General features: G+C 44.8%; 1 protein-coding gene and 1 long non-coding RNA gene across 2 annotated transcripts; both read left to right on the top strand.

The window, feature by feature from the left end:
- Window positions 1-2,298: 2,298 nt before the first annotated feature.
- LOC120669627 (enolase 1-like) lies at window positions 2,299-6,786 on the top strand. The gene is made up of 17 exons (XM_039949429.1): window positions 2,299-2,485; window positions 2,629-2,692; window positions 3,523-3,587; window positions 3,949-3,996; window positions 4,094-4,180; window positions 4,274-4,354; window positions 4,434-4,535; window positions 4,612-4,692; window positions 4,784-4,858; window positions 5,141-5,203; window positions 5,276-5,356; window positions 5,489-5,683; window positions 5,765-5,815; window positions 5,919-6,007; window positions 6,086-6,137; window positions 6,224-6,280; window positions 6,419-6,786. The coding sequence occupies exons 1-17, from the start codon at window positions 2,417-2,419 to the stop codon at window positions 6,497-6,499; spliced, it is 1,341 nt and encodes a 446-aa protein (XP_039805363.1). The 5' UTR covers window positions 2,299-2,416; the 3' UTR covers window positions 6,500-6,786.
- Window positions 6,787-16,048: 9,262 nt separating this feature from the next.
- LOC120671018 lies at window positions 16,049-16,283 on the top strand. The gene is made up of 2 exons (XR_005673470.1): window positions 16,049-16,130; window positions 16,203-16,283. It is a non-coding gene; the product is annotated as an uncharacterized LOC120671018 (long non-coding RNA).
- Window positions 16,284-16,657: the final 374 nt, after the last annotated feature.

The following is a 16,657-nucleotide window of genomic DNA, read 5'->3' as shown; positions in this document are numbered from 1 at the left end:
GCCCCCTTTTAATGAAATTCAGGTGGGGAATCACCCCCCCCCCCCACCAACCATTCAAACAGCTAACTAGCAACCAAGTTATTACTCCCTCCTTCCCTGTTTATAAGGCATACACGTATATCAAGATTCAAACCTTGTCATCTTTGACCAATAATTTGACTATTAAATTTTTATTTTTATAATGCAAATTTCATATGATTGGATTCATAATCAAATATATTTTACAATGATTATAAGTTTATAATCAAAAGTGATATAATATATGATAAATAAATGGTCAAAGTATTGTTTAGAAGACTGTGTCATGTTCCACCATGCCTTATAAACAGGGAAGGAGGGAGTATTTCCGGACTTCCAGCGAGGATGCAGGACTGCTAGGCCTTACATTCGCAGATTCGCACGAAACACTCAAGCACTTTGATTATTGTTCATCCCCTAAAAAACTTCAATTATTGTTCAATAAAAAGATTCAAATCTTGCGCGAGTGCCATCTTGCATCATCATCTTAACAATGGTGCTATAAAACAGCGAAGGCGAAGGCGAAGCTGAATTCGTCAAGTTGTTATGACTAAAATATTCAATTTCAAATGGTTGGCACACTGGCAGTATTGGCCTATTGGGCCATAAAACCAGCAGTTCTGCATGGGAGATTGGGGGAAAGAAAAACAAGGTGAACTCCAGCGCGGAGAGGCCTACGGAAAATGACCTGTGGTCAAGCAACGGTAACGGAAAAAGATGGTTCGCAAGGTGCCCAAAGAATTTTTGTCATGTATGTGCCAGCTGATAATAATTTTCCCAACCATATTTGTGGACAACAATTTACAAAAAAAATTTGAACAAAAAGATTTAAAAAATTTTTATGACCCCAACTCAGAGTTCTTGTCGTATGTCGTTAATGGCTGATTTGCGGATCTAGTCTAGTGTCATGGGCCAAATGAAAGATGCCCACGGACAGGTCAAGCAACAGTAATGGAAAAAGATCATTCGCAAGGTGTCCAAAGGATTTTTGTCATATGTGTGCCAGTTGCTAATAATTGTCCCAACCATATTTATTTGTTGTGGACAACAATTTACGAATTTTTGACGACCCAAATTCGATTTCTGACGAATTTTTGCACTACTGATTCCTGTCGTGCTTGCGGTGGACGAAAATTTTTCTGATTACTGGGCCCTCCGTGAGAGGTGGGTGGGAAAGTTTTAGGTGAAACGGTATTTCAATTCTTTTGGTTCCTTATAGCAAAGATAGATAGATAAACATTTTTGGTTCCTTATAGTAAAGATAGATTAAAAAATCATCATGCTCCTAGCTGAGCTCTTACTTTCTTGGACAGAGTTGCACGCTTGATTGGACCGGAATTTCTCTTTAGAACAAGCATCTTTCTTTAGAACCAGCAGGTGGTGACCAAGGTGACTGTGCAAAATACCACTTGTCCTTGTCCTTTTTCCCGTGGGTACCTAACATGGACCTTTGATCGTCCTCTAGCGCCATTAGTTAAACTTGTGATTGCTTTTCAAACAAAAAAAATTAGGAATTAAGGACCAATTTGATAAGCTGAAGTTGAGTGCTAAACTTTAGCACACATTAGCACTCATACACATGCTAAAGGTTGGCCCACCCCATTACCACTCCTGTTTGAATGAGCTAGTGCTAAAATTTAGCACTTTCACTCGTTAGTACTTTGATCCAAACAATCCTATACGATGATGGTGCATTAAGATGGTGGTACCACAGAAATTAACCATCAATATTATAAAAAGGAGCACTTTTCTCAGGGAAAAAATATACGCTTTCAACTTCGAAGCTCTACCTTGTAAGTATGCTCTCAGAAAAAAAAGCTCTACCATGTAAGTACATTTATATACATAATAGTACTCTAATCAACAAGGAAATATTTTTGTTAACAGAGAGAGTGGAGTAACCTTTTCTCCTATCAGCTTTAAACTACTAGAATTTAAGAAAAAGCTATTAGCAAGGAAAAAAATTATTGTGTCGTATGTATAGTGGTTACAAGAATTTCGGCAGCACCCAAGAGCATCCGAGACAGTAGGTTCGACTCTCCGTGTGAAAAAAATTCTAAAATTCGAAGTTTGTGCATCCATAAAAAAAATCAATTGAACTTTAAAAAGCTTCCTCATCAAATGCCAATGGCGCGGGGAGCTTTCAGCTTCCCCTCCTCCAAGCAAATTCATGTGCGGTCGCCGACGAGCGGCCCCACCAGCTCCCCTGGTGGAGATCTGGCGCCGCCAGATGGCCCCGCCCCGCCCCATCCCACCGCTGCCCTCCTCTACAAATGCCGCGCCCGCGCCCCGCGACTCGAGTGGCGGGCGAGACAAAGCACGAACAGATCTAGATAGAGCGAGAGGTCCCTTTCCATTTTGAGATAAGGAGGTAGTAGCTTCGTCGCGGCTGGAGGAGATGGCGGTGACGATCGCGTCCGTGAAGGCGAGGCAGATCTTCGACAGCCGCGGCAACCCCACCGTCGAGGTACGTGGCGGAATGCCGAAATCGATCGAGGGGGGAAAAGGGGGTTGTTCTGTGTCCGTTCTGCACGTCGCTGTGCGTGTGGTGATGTACTCAAGGTTTTTCGTCTGAATCTGGATCGATTTTGCTGTGACGGACGCGTGCAGGTGGACGTGGGCCTCAGCGACGGGAGCTTTGCCAGGGCGGCCGTGCCGAGCGGCGCATCCACTGGTATGTTTGTCTCTCTCTCTCTCTCTGTGTGTGTCTGATCCACCCTGCATGACACGAGATTTTTCAAGCGCTCTGTTTCGTACCCCAATGCTTGCATCGCTTGATCCGGCGTACATGTCAAGGAATTTGAGCTATCAAATTAGTTCGATGCTCTGGTTGTGTGACGTCAATATTGTGCGTTTTGATCGGTTGCTTCAATCCTGTTGGTGTGGCCAATAATAGACATTCGTCAGGTTCAATTGGCTAGGTCTGGAGTTGTGTTTTTTTAGCTACTAGATTGATTGATACGTTCTAATCTCAAATGTTGAGTTTATTCTCCTCCACCATGGTCCGCTGTTGGGTGCCTATTTGGAACGATAGTATTTTTTACTATAGGAATTGAGAAACTTCAAGTAAGATTTCTGTGTTCAGGCTTTGTAAAAACAACTTAAATTATCGAGTACAAGCATGGTTTTGCTTTCAAATGATACAAACATATTAGCTATTGAGACCTTTGCCGAAATATTCTTGTCTTAAGAATCATGAAACAGACATATTAGTGATACCATGCCATGTTTGATCATTTGTTCATTTTGACATGTTAGTAACACACGAAAGGAAAATATTTTTCGTCTTAGATTTGGTGCTATGGTAATTCTAAATGTACTATTTCATTTGAAATGGCTTTTTGCAGTATTCCAGATTTTTCTCTATGGCTCTAGCCACATTTTCTTTTCACCTTTTGAAGAGGAGTGCTGTCTGTTGTTGACTCAAATCCTACATGCCTTCTTTGACATCTACTATATGCAGAATTTTAGCAATTTCATTTTTTTTTGGAAAATTGACTTTAGGAATATATGAGGCATTGGAGTTGAGGGATGGAGGATCAGACTATCTTGGCAAGGGTGTTCTTAAGGTTAGTTATAAGTTATAACCAGCCATTTTATCCCATTCAGTTGAGGGTTATACTAGCTGTATATGCCATGCGCCATAGTCATTCACGAATCCAATGGTCCTGGTTTAAGAAACTTTATATAACAGAAACCAACATGTTTATCCATCTTGTATTTGCGATAGAATTGATTCACGAAATCTATTTGAAGTATATGCTTTCAGTACAAAAGTAATAACTAAGTTGAATAAGTGTTAGTAGGTAGCTTCTGGCCTAAAATTTCTTTCCATAGTTAACCTGTATCATTGGTTGCAACCATTCTGTTTTTGTTGGGTTGTTTTCTCTGTTAACATTAACATTGTATTAATATATTGTCTTTTGCTAGGCTGTGAACAATGTAAATAGCATAATTGGACCAGCACTTATTGGAAAGGTATGCATCTCAACTATTAAGTAAGAATATTATATGATTTCATTGATTTGGCACCCAAAACACATGATAACTATCTTACTGGTGAATTATGTTTCAGGACCCCACTGAGCAAGTTGACATTGACAACTTCATGGTCCAGCAGCTTGATGGAACCTCCAATGAATGGGGCTGGTGTAAACAAAAGGTATCATGGACTTACGTTCTTAAATCCCAAACTTGACTTGCATCTTGCACAGTTTGTACTGATTTCATCTGATTTTGTCTTGAATCTACAAAGCTTGGAGCAAATGCTATTCTCGCAGTGTCACTGGCTGTGTGCAAAGCTGGAGCTATGGTGAAGAAGATTCCTCTTTACCAGGTCAAATGTCACCACTCACCACCATGATTTATTATTATGTTACATTCAGAGGGTGTACTGAAAGTTTACTTATTTGCAGCACATTGCAAACCTTGCTGGAAACAAAACTGTGGTGCTCCCCGTACCTGCTTTTAATGTGATCAATGGAGGATCACATGCTGGAAACAAGCTTGCCATGCAGGTAACATTGCTTGAGAAGTGTGATTCTCTAAATGCATGCTTCAACTATATTCTCTGAACGCTTAACTGTTGTACAGGAGTTCATGATCCTCCCAACTGGTGCCTCCTCATTCAAGGAGGCCATGAAGATGGGAGTTGAGGTGTATCACAACCTGAAGGTGAGCAACTTATGCATTTACTGACGTATAGTAAGTCTGGACCCTTGGAGTAGTAGTCATAAACTCATAATGCTAATGCTTCTGTATGCAGACAATAATCAAGAAGAAGTATGGTCAAGATGCTACAAATGTGGGTGATGAAGGTGGCTTTGCACCTAACATTCAGGTGATGCCTATATGCTTTTCTCCATGGCTGTCATAGGCAAGCACAATAATTACTACATATATTAACGCTTTAGAAATCTAGTGTATTTAAGCTGACCAGAAAAGTAGAAAAGTCCATAATTCAAAATGTGGCATGTTGAGGTTTCTTGCAAGGACAATGGCGATAGGCTTATGCTCTATGGTTCCTTGTGATCTTTATATGTTTGCACTAGGGTAATTACAAAATTAATCATCAGCATCCATTCATCTAACATACAAATACTATATCAACCAATGTATGCAGGAAAACAAAGAGGGCCTTGAACTGTTGAAGGCAGCTATAGAAAAGGCTGGCTACACTGGAAAGGTATCTCCTCTCTTCACTACTTACCTCATAATTCAACCTTTGTGTATTGTTGATTCAACCTATCTATGGCAGGTGGTTATTGGAATGGATGTTGCTGCTTCTGAATTCTTCAGTGAGAAGGATAAGACTTATGATCTTAATTTCAAGGAGGAAGTAAGAATTGCAACTTCTTATTAAGCTTTTATTTACTTATAGCTGTTCCTTATGCTGTTGTTTAAGTTATCTAGGCTTATGATAACAAATGAGTTTTTATTTATATTTATGTTAATTAACTTTCCTTGCCAGAACAACGATGGTTCAAACAAAATCTCAGGTGACAGCCTGAAAGATCTGTACAAGTCCTTTGTTTCTGAGTATCCTATTGTGTCCATCGAAGACCCATTTGATCAGGATGACTGGGCCACCTATGCCAAACTCACTGATGAGATTGGAGAGCACGTGCAGATTGTAGGAGATGATCTTCTTGTTACTAATCCAACGGTAAGTAACATTTTAATGAGTTGATTTTTTACTAATCCCTGCAACATACAAGTTTAAACATTACCTACTTGACCTGTACAGAGGGTTGCCAAGGCCATCAGTGAGAAGACCTGCAATGCTCTTCTGTTGAAGGTAGAGAATCATTGCTATCTGCTATTACACATCTTTTGCTGGGTATTGATTTTGCAGTATTGTTAGTGACTACTAATTAATGCCATCACTACACACTTGACAGGTGAATCAAATCGGGTCAGTGACTGAGAGTATTGATGCTGTTAGAATGTCCAAGCGTGCTGGATGGGGAGTGATGGCAAGCCACAGGAGGTAGGCATTGCTGCATTTTGAAAGCTTTGTAGTCCCGTTTGATCTGTTTCACTTAACTATCTGATCTCCTCTGTTCAGTGGTGAGACAGAGGACACCTTCATTGCTGACCTCTCTGTTGGCCTGGCTACGGTACTGCTGTCAACTAGCCTAGTAACACGCATCAGATACTTCAGAATATCTTCACTCGTAACATCCTCTCCATGTATTGGTTTCAGGGTCAAATCAAGACAGGAGCCCCCTGCCGTTCCGAGCGCCTGGCCAAATACAACCAGGTAAGCACTTGCAAACGGTTTCTTGGAAGTTCCTCTTAGTTACTGAAACTACGTGATGCATTTCCAAACCTGGTCATGTTTGCGGTTCTAAGTCTGTATTCTGAACAAACATCGGCATTGCCTGTTTCTCGATTGCAGCTGCTCAGGATCGAGGAAGAGCTTGGTGCTGCGGCTGTCTATGCTGGAGCAAAGTTCAGGGCACCAGTGGAGCCCTACTAAACCCTTCCTTCTTAGAGCCTGAAGATGAGCATGTGTTCTGGTGGTGCGACTAGTTCGCCGCAGCACTTTATTACGAGTATGTATCATTACAATAAGATCTTGTGTATCATGAAAGCTTGCTGTGTCATCTGCTTATGCCATATCACCAATGGCTGGACAATTCATATAACTGGTGATTTTGTCGTGGAATTTCTGGTAGTTTTGATGGGTGACGATGTGCACCCGTAAAGTTTTTGTCCAAAACAGTTTGGGTTGTGACATCAAGATGTATTTTGCTTTTTGCCCTATGTGAGCTTCTATACTCTTTTTTTGAGATTACACAGTACAACTCAGATACTCATAACGCACGCACACTCACATCCCTATGAACACACATACACAAATCCTACCCCTATGAGCATCTTCGAAGACTGAGCCGGCAAATTCTCGTGATTAAAGAAGTTACCATAGATGCCTCGATGTTGATGGGAATATCGCCTACCACTGAATGCACAATGTCGTTAAATCTCAGATTATTCGCTCCAAGGGGAGTCGAACCTAGGACCTTAGGTGCTGCCGAGGCTCTTGTAACTACTAGACTACATGCCCTTTCGCGTGAGCTTCTATACTCGGAAAGACCGAAACTATTATCAAACTGAATTGAAGGAGAAGTACCTTCACCTCTTCGAAACCCAGGCAAACTTCTAATCTCAAGGACGAGATTCTTGTGAGGGGGACTGTAACATCTAGTATTTTTTACGAAATGTTATAACTCCAAAAATACGAGTTTTTAAAATTTTTCCTTGTGCATGTGATATGGGCTAGGAAACAATGTAAGGTTGACTCCTCTTCTATCCTTTTTCCTAGAAAATAAAATCCATTGAACCTAAGGTTCATATTGTTAGTGTGAATATTGGAGCTTTTGGATTTCATTTGAACCCTCCCTGTTTAAATTTGATTTGAGAGATTTCTATGTGGATTTGAGTGGCAAATAATCTGAATGTGGCCATTCAAATTATTTGCAACACGTAACTAAACTAACAAGGCAACGTATGCTATGGAAACCAGCCTGATGTGAAAACTCGTGCAAACCACGATAAAAAAGCCATCTAAATTAACCAAAAAAATCACACATGTAGATGATATGATAATACACAACCTTCTAAAATATCTTGTCCAAACTCAACTTCGTTTGTGAGATATAAAAATAATAATTTTCTAACAAATCATCTGGCAGCTTTCTGGCTTGAAATCCTGCACACGGCCCGTTTCGGTCCAAACTCCCGCACACGACCTCTATCTCCAACCAGCCCGAGAAGCAGCCCGACTCCGCGCGTGCCAGCCCGAACCGCGCAAAGGGCCCAGCACCAGCCCCAGCCGACGCCCTGCCGTTCCCTCGCCCACAGTCGCTGACCGCCGGGCCCCACCGGCCAAGCGCATTGCGCGCCTTTCTCCTCCCCCTTTCGCTCCGTTCACCCGCCTCTGCTTTGGCCGCCTTTACCTGCGCCGCGCCTCACCATCCCCGCTCCGCAACACGGTCGCGCCTGCCGAGCCCGCACCTCGTGCCACAAATTCCGCAGGGTGCTGACGCCACCGCCTACCACTGCGCCAGCCCCTGTCGGCCACGCCCCGCCCCTGCGACCGGGCCTGGACGCCGAAAACCGCCGGCACGGCCGCGCACAACCCTAATCGGCGCCGCCTATAAGACCCGGACGCCGCAAACCTAGCCCATTAGGGTTTGCCGGCCGCCGCTGCCGCCAATTCGCGAAGAAAGAGCAAGGAGGGGGGGGACATATGAGACGAGAAAAGAGAGGAGAGGGACCGAGGGGAGCCCGGAGAAGAAGAGGAGGAGGAGGATCGCCGTCGGGACGCACCGCAGCCGAGCGAGCCAAAAGACGAGGAGGACACCGCTGCCGCCGAGAGCCCCCGCCGCGCCGATGACCATAACACTGTCGTCAACTAGCCGGCGCTGCACGGCACGGCATCACGCATTCCTTGCAACGGCTCGCCACGGCACCGAGCGCTGTCTTCCCCAAACCCGCTGGAGCCGCCGCTGACGAACCCATCCCCTGTTTTTCCCCTCGTGTGTGCAAAACGTCGAACCGTCGCCACGTTCCGTCGTGCCACGGCCATGTCGTGGCCGTGGTCCATGCATGCACCCACGTAGACAACGCGCCGGCCAAATAGGCCTCACCTTTAGCCCTGGCCGCGCACCTGCCTCGCCGGGATGCCTTGCCGGAGTGAGCCGTCTCGCTGGCCAGAGCCGCCGCAGCCACGCCATGACTCGCCATGGCCACGCTGGGGTGCTCCCACACGTGCACCGGCCTAAGGCCGCACCTTTATGGCCCGCGCGTACACCGCCTGGCTGCCCTTGCCGTTGTCTCCTTTCCTCCGCCGCGTCGCCGCCTGAAAGCATCTAGGCCCCTAATTCGAGTTTTGGTAATTAATGACAACGGTTTGTGGATTAACGATTTCATTTGAGATAATGAGTATAGGTTGATCCACGGATGAAAGAGATTCGGTTGTGTACGTATGGAATTTTGGAGATGATGAGCAAAGCTCGGGCTCAAGGCAAAGGTATAAAATAGGGCCTTTGTATTTTACCGGTCACAAGGCGTTTAGTGGATGAAAAGTGACCGGATTTGTTGGATAGTTAGCCGTACTATCAAGAGGGGTTGTGTACTCATGCTTGACGGGTCTTTAGTGCCATTTTGCTCAAAATGTCTAGTTGCATGCATGAGGGCTAACGGCGTTTTGAAAAGTTTTGAAATAGACTAAGTTCGAGAGCTTACTGAGTAACTGCGGACAGTCCGCTTCTGTGGGGCGGACAGTCCGCGCCCGTTCCAGAGAGCTTGCAGAGACTCTGGTGGGCTGGCGGACAGTCCGGCCAATAGCGGCGGACAGTCCGCGACCGTTCCAGAGAGCTTGCAGTGTCTCTGGTGGGATCGCGGACGGTCCGGCCCAGGTGGGCGGACGGTCCGCCACTGTTTTTCAAATATGTACCAGAGAGAATGTTTCTCTGGTTTGGGGTCAAAAGTTAAACTGCGGACGGTCCGCTCCTGAGGCGCGGACGGTCCGCAGGCTAAACTCAAGTTTGTTCCAGAGACGATGTTAGTCTCTGGTGGGTTGGAACTCTTAACTGCGGACGGTCCGCCACTGGGGCGCGGACGGTCCGCCAGGGCTTAACGGCTAGTTCTGACATGCATTTATTGCACTCTGACTCACTGGTTTATAACGGCGGACAGTCCGGTTTTTGAAACGCGGACGGTCCGCGACTTCGCAGAAAAGAGTGTAACGGCTAGTTTTTTGAGGGGTGTCTATATATACCCAATGCCCGGCCATTGGGAGGTTCTCTTGGCCATTTGGATAGCATTCTTGACACATTAGAGCTAAGGCATCCCTCTCTCACACACACTTGCTTAGAGATTGCATTTTTAAGAGTGTGAGAGCTTCCTAGTGCATTGCATCAAGAGTTTGAGCTTTGTGGCATTAGGGAAACTTCAAGCAAGCGTCATCAACTTGTTACTCTTGGGAGTTGCCGCTCCCTAGACGGCTTGGAGAAGTGGATTTCGTGGAGCACCTCCAAGGAGATTGTTGAGGAGCCCCGATTTCGGTTGTGAGACGTCTTGTGCTCACCTCATCGGAGTGGTGAAGAGCAACTCTAGTGGAATCGAGGTGTGGAGCGGTTCCTTGATTCAAGCCGGCTCAAGATCAAGAGGTTCTTGATAGATGAGCGGTTGATTCTTGGAATCCACCTCAACGTGGATTAGGGGTGACCGGCAAGTCATCGACACCACGGGATATATTCTTGTGTCAAGCTCGGTTACTACTCTTGCTCTCTTTTATTCTTGTCTTTACTTTGAGCAATTTACTTTACTAGAGCTTGATTTGTGTCTTGTCACCCTAGGTTGCAAACCCATCTAGAGATAGTAATAGCATGACATAGGGCTTTCCTTTGTTACTAATTAAATTTCTCTAGTGTTATTGGTTTTAGATTTTAAACCGCCTATTCACCCCCCCTCTAGTCGGTGTTCTTGATCCTACACCGCCGCAGGCCCGGGGCATCGGTGCCCCCCCCCGCTCGGTCACCGCTTTGGCTTCGCCAAGGCCGTGCTGAGTGCAGTGGTCACGTGAACGTGCCACACCACGCACACCAAGCCTCGTCTTCCGCCTCTTAGAGGACCGTGATGTCACCTAGAGGGGGGTGAATAGGCGGACCTACAAATTTTCACTCTAATGCAGCAGATTAAATTCACTGTCTACCAAACCCAAAACTTCCGGGTTAGCACTTCCGGATTTGGACTAGACAGTAGGTGAACTCAGAACTTCCGAGTTTGTGAAACTAGAACTTCCGAGTTCACTCAGAGTACAGTGAACACAATAAAATTAGTGCTAGTAAATGAATATAAATTCAAATCCCAATAGTAGAGTCTACTTAGTGAAGCTCCTTGAGCAGATTCAACCAGATCCTGCACACACGAAACAATAATCTCTCCAAGACGCAAGTATCTAATGGAGAGCTCCTCAAATCCACAAAATAAATGTAAATGCAATTAACACAATGATTTATTTTACCGGAGTTCAGATTCACCCCGTGCACCCACGTGTGAATCCTAGTCTCCGTTGAGGAAGCTTATGTTGACTCCAAGGTCAAGCTATCTCCTCCTTCCACTATATGACCATGCGCCCTTGTGGCACAAGATCGGTGCTGCAACAAACTTTTCGCTGCTCACCACAATCTTGGGAGCTAGCCGGCGACGCCTAGCCATCTAGGAGGCTTCACCTCCAAGAGTAACAAATGCAAAACACATGAATCTCAGCTAACCTCAAGTGCTCAAAGTTTACTGTGCTCTTTAGTGCTCTCAAGCATTCACTCTCTCTCAACCCAACTCAAAGATATACTCTAATCATACAATTTCACAAGAGAGATTGGAGAGAGCTCAACAATGGCTACTCTAACCTTAAGAACACCCTTGCCTAGATAGTCACATCCTCCATCCCTCAGCTCCAACACCTCATATATTCCTGAAGTCAATTTTCTAAAAAAATGAAATTGCTAAGATTATGCATATAGATGAAGAAGGCGTGTAGAATTTGAGTCAACAAAAGACAACACTCAACTTCAAAGGTGAAAAGAAAATGTGGCTAGAGCCATAAAGCAAAATTCAGAATACTCTAAAAAAATCATTTCAATGAAATAGCACATTTAGAAGGATACTTTCCATTACATCATCAGTATTGAGCAAGCATTTACTGTTACACTTTTGTCATTTGTACATTATTACTTGCAGTTTCACTCAGCACGAGAAGTCATTGATCAATCAAGATATAGAAATCCTATGCATCTTTGTATTAGTAAAATTCTGCGAATGCAATAGCCACTGTCTTGCTGAATACTTAAAAAGTGAAACTGGGCTGTTGGTTTTGTAACTCATCAACGAACTGATGACTCCACCCTCAGATTTAATTTCACATCATATATGTGGAATGTCTAAATACACTTTGTTTCTTAATTTTCTTTGCACCTTATTATTTTAGGGTAAGAATGTGCTACAGAAACCTTTCTTGGTCTTTTCCTTTGTATCTTTTCTTGTTTTTTTAAGTGTTATACTGTTTAAGTGTTGTGCTCCTACATGATGCATTATAAATGGAGGTGCTTCCTGGTATACTTAGTAACCAGTTTCTTATGACTTGATAGCCCGCTGCTGAAGATACAGTCAGTCCCTAAACTTTTGTTTAAGATATGTGAATAAACCAATCTAGAAGGATACTGCGCCCTACTCCACTAGTATTGAGGAAGCATTTACTGTTACACTTTTATCCTTTGTACATTAATTGCAGTTCTACTTATCAGCACTAGAAGTCATTGTTCTTCAATCAAAATACAGAAGTCCTATGCTTCTCTGTATTAGTAAAATGTTGCTTATGCAATAGCCTCTGTCTTGCTGAATACTTAAGTAGTGATTAGTGAAACTGTGCTGTTTGGTTTTGTAACACATCAACGAACCGATGACTGCACTCCACACTTTTATTTTCACATCATATATGTGGAATGTATAAATACATGTTCCTTTCTTGGTAAGAGTGAGGACTCTGCTGTTGAATGTTGGTTGATACCATGTTTTTATGTTGTGCTAGCTTATTATTGTCCTGCATGTTACCATGTTTTTAACAAATGGTTACATTCTAATAAAGATTATTTTTTAATTAGATGGATCATCCGCCTAATGCTTTCTCAAAGCGAATTAGAGCGATGGATCTTGAAGAGGTATTACAATTCTGTTGTAGCAGTTGTGTTTCGACCTCTCTCAGCTCAAAGGGTGAAACAAGATCAAAGGGTGAAACAAGAGTAGGAACGTTGCTTTCCAATTCTTCGTGATGATGTGGCACTGAAAAATCAGAGGTTGGAAAGGTGCTCTGATATCCAGTGTGGCACTGGTTTTGTAATAAGACAAACCACCCATTACATGTTTGTTTTAACATGCGCCCATATCCTACCTCCAGTATTCAGTGCTCAATATTCAATCTCAGCTGATAGGATTAATTGAATGTATGGACCATGTGTTCTGTCTGATCACCGAGAGCAGAGCTGTGTGAGGGGAGATGACCAGGAGAGAGTGTACCTCGATGACAGGGTTTCTGAGGTGAATTGTCAAAAGAATCTGCTGCTTCTTCGTGTTTCTAGAACAGAACTTCAGAATAAATGCACGCAACCTCACCTTCCCATTCCAAGGGCAGAAAACTTTCCGCTGAAGCTGCAAAGGGCTGTGATGATTTCACGGCCATCTCAACGCAACCGTATGGCAGTTGTCGTGGTGTGCAAATCCATAGCCGGGTGGCGTAGTGCACCCGCCTAAACCCAGAGGGTGAGTACTCGGGGGTTAGCTTGGATTAGCCCAATCTCGGTGGAAGAACGCGATAAACACAGCATGTTTAGAGTGGTTCGGGCCGCCGGAGCATAATACCCTATGTCCACTGTGTGTTGTATTGCTTGCGCTCTCAAGAGGTTGAGAGCAGGGTTGCTCGGCGTGAAACCGAGCTTGTGTTGTGTCTGGCCTGGTCTAGAGCTCAGTCTGTAGTGAGCTGCGAGTGCCTCCCTTTTATATCTCAAGGAAAGCGCGTACATAGCCGTTGAGTCCCCGATAGGTGGGCCCAACGATGTAGTATAAAACAACATACTGTACAGACATTATGGCGTTGCAGGCGACGGAGATCTCATTCCTGGATTTCCTTGCTCTGCCCGTGGGAATCTTTCGTCCGGCATAGCCATGTCCTGTCTTGTCAAAACGGCGCCAGGGTGTAGCTTGCGGCGTTGCCTGCAGCGTAGTTGAACGGGCCGTGTAGCTTGCGGCGTAGGCGGTATGATGAAAATGTGTCGTGCCGTCGTATCCATTTAATGCGGCAGATGGGCTCTGCGCGGATGCGGCGCAAGCGGCTGCACTGTGTACCACGGTAATATGCGGTCTACAGTGAGGCCTGACAAAGGCTGCCCCGCGTGCCGCCGCGGCAGAGCACGCCTCAACCACCCGCATTGAATGCGGTGGGTGGGCGAGTCTTCCAGCAGAAGTCTCGCGCCCGCGCCTGCGCCTGTGGACACGTGGCGCCCCCGGACCCCGCCCCGGCGGTATATTGGTTCTACGCGCGTGGGAGGTCCGACGGACGCGGGGAGGTCCCGGACCCCCTATGGTGTCCGAGGCCTTGGCTGTTGGCCCGGTGAGGTAAGAGCCTGACCCGTGGGGCCCGGCTGCTCCGCCCCCTTATGGCGTAGTTACGGATGACTACGCGAGTCCTACCTTGCTGCAGTAGGAGTGGGTATCCCTGCTATAGGGTACCGACAGCGGTAGTTGTACATACTTCACAACAGTAGTTGGACATACTTCGCAGCATTCTAGAGATAGTGGTGTTGTCACAGAAGAAAATGTCCGGGGCTATATATTAAGACTAGCTGAAGTGGATACTACATCACAGATTGGCTCTTCTAGTGCTCCTCTCATCGATGGGACTGAGAGATATGTACATAAGGGGTTTCTCGTACTTCATATGTTGGAATCGAGGTGTCCCTAATACCCACTAAGCCGAGGACCTACACATAAGACACACCAACTCACCCTAGAGTCGGTTAGCATTTTCAATTTCTAGTTACATAGTGTTTAAGTTTATTTCAACGGCAGAGCCGCCTTCTCGCTTTCGGGTGGCAGAGCCTACCAATAGGTGAATCTGCCTTCCGGAAGATACAACCTTCCTACGATGAAGCCCAGACCCTTCGTGATCCCAGGTGGCAAAGCCAACGTACGGTAGATCACAACTTATATACTAAGTATTTAGAAACTGAGAGACTAACACTTGTAAAAAACTTATTTTATTACAACACAATGGTATTACACAAGAGGACACAACACGCCCTCTCTTTGTGGCTAACCTAGCACTCACCATTCTCACTACTTTCTAGCACCACACATCTACCATGCTCATGGAATGAATGGCATGGCAAGAGAAGGGACTCTATTTATAGGCAAGAGCGAACCATGAGGTTGTGACTAAGTGTCCCCCATTCTAGATATTTCCTAGGTATTACAACATTATTGTTGGCACCGAATCAGAGCCAACACACGATTGCACTCGAACGCGCGGCGCGAGGAGAAGCTCGATGCAGCTCTCCTATGCGGGGCAGTCAGACCGGTCGCCGGTGAAGATCGGCGACGACCGACGAACGCTCGCCCCTGAGGGACCCCGTCAGGGCAAGCGCGCGCAGAGTTGTTCTAGGATCGGCAGGCCACCTAGAACGCCTTCAGACGTCGCGAAGATGAGAGAAGAACAGCAAGTATGGGGTTGGAAGAGCTAGGGTTTGAGGAAGACGAAAAACATTGCAAAGTAATGAAAAGTAATAGATTGATATGTTTTGATCGATTGGATTCCCTCAATCGGCCATGACCCTTTATATTTATAGGGAGGGGAGGTCTTACCCCATTAGGAGTCTAATTGTATACAAATCCCGCATCAAAATATAACTCTAAACTCGGACTGTACAGTTTGGACCGGTCCGACCCTGTGTCAAGTCTTCCAGAGGCCATAACTCTCTCATCCGAACTCCAAATTGGGCGTTCTACATATGCATTTCGATCGTCTCGACGAGAGATATGGAATGGTGAAGTTCAATTTGCATTTTGAAAAAGTAACCTTGACGGGTCAGACCGGTTTGTGCATACCGGTCTGACCGGTCTGCACAGTCTGCTAATTTTGGTCATCAACAATTATCTAATTTATTTTATTACCAAATCTAGACTACTCCATGCTAAATATCATGTTCTTGTATAGTGTGGATCATTCTAGAAGATTAACTTGCCTTCTCTCAACACTCCCCCAAAGTAAGAGGAGCCAAAAGAAGAATTTATGTTTGCCCCTTACTCTGGAATTCCACATCCACTTGAAGAGAGGAGATGCTGGAGCAGTTCCTAGTAGCACTGTGTAAATTCATTGCATATAATATATATAAAGAAGCAAATTTATTACTTATGACCTAACTTGTAATCACACAAAACATATACATTTATTATCTAACATATGTTTCCATATCAACCAATGTATGCAGGAAAACAAAGAGGGCCTTGAACTGTTGAAGGCAGCTATAGAAAAGGCTGGCTACACTGGAAAGGTATCTCCTCTCCTCACTGCTTACCTCATAATTCAACCTTTGTGTATTGTTGATTCAACCTATCTATGGCAGGTGGTTATTGGAATGGATGTTGCTGCTTCTGAATTCTTCAGTGAGAAGGATAAGACTTATGATCTTAATTTCAAGGAGGAAGTAAGAATTGCAACTCCTTATTAAGCTATTATTTACTTATAGTTGTTCCTTATGCTGTTGTTTAAGTTATCTATAAGCTTATGATAACAAATGAGTTTGGTAATGATTTTTTTCAGCCGGCCGTAATTTTGTTGAGCGAAACGGCGGGCTCCATCCATCGTCCATCATTAATCAGAGGGCCCACCCGCCGCTCCTTTCCACCCTCCTGCCATTGGCCTTGTTTGGCATGCTAGGTAGCGCTAGGAATAGTAACATTTGACTGCTAATTACGGTGTCAAACAAAGCCAGTTTACAAAATCAACTTCAGAACTCCCGCGCTAGTGACCCTGAAGAATCTAATGAGGCATTTGACCGCGCGATTAGAGGATGGTTAC

The sequence above is a fragment of the Panicum virgatum genome, chromosome 4N (assembly GCF_016808335.1).
Source record: "Panicum virgatum strain AP13 chromosome 4N, P.virgatum_v5, whole genome shotgun sequence".
Classification (NCBI taxonomy): Eukaryota; Viridiplantae; Streptophyta; class Magnoliopsida; order Poales; family Poaceae; genus Panicum; species Panicum virgatum.
Note: the sequence above shows the minus strand (reverse complement) of the source record. Positions and strands in the feature narration are given on the sequence as shown.

Bases quoted from the DNA above. Each gene is read 5' to 3' on its own strand.
- LOC120669627 (XM_039949429.1), top strand. From the start codon at position 2,417: ATGGCGGTGACGATCGCGTCCGTGAAGGCGAGGCAGATCTTCGACAGC. The intron at 4,693-4,783 runs GTGAGCAACTTA...TTCTGTATGCAG, and splicing joins AGGTGTATCACAACCTGAAG to ACAATAATCAAGAAGAAGTA. The intron at 6,008-6,085 runs GTAGGCATTGCT...TCCTCTGTTCAG, and splicing joins GTGATGGCAAGCCACAGGAG to TGGTGAGACAGAGGACACCT.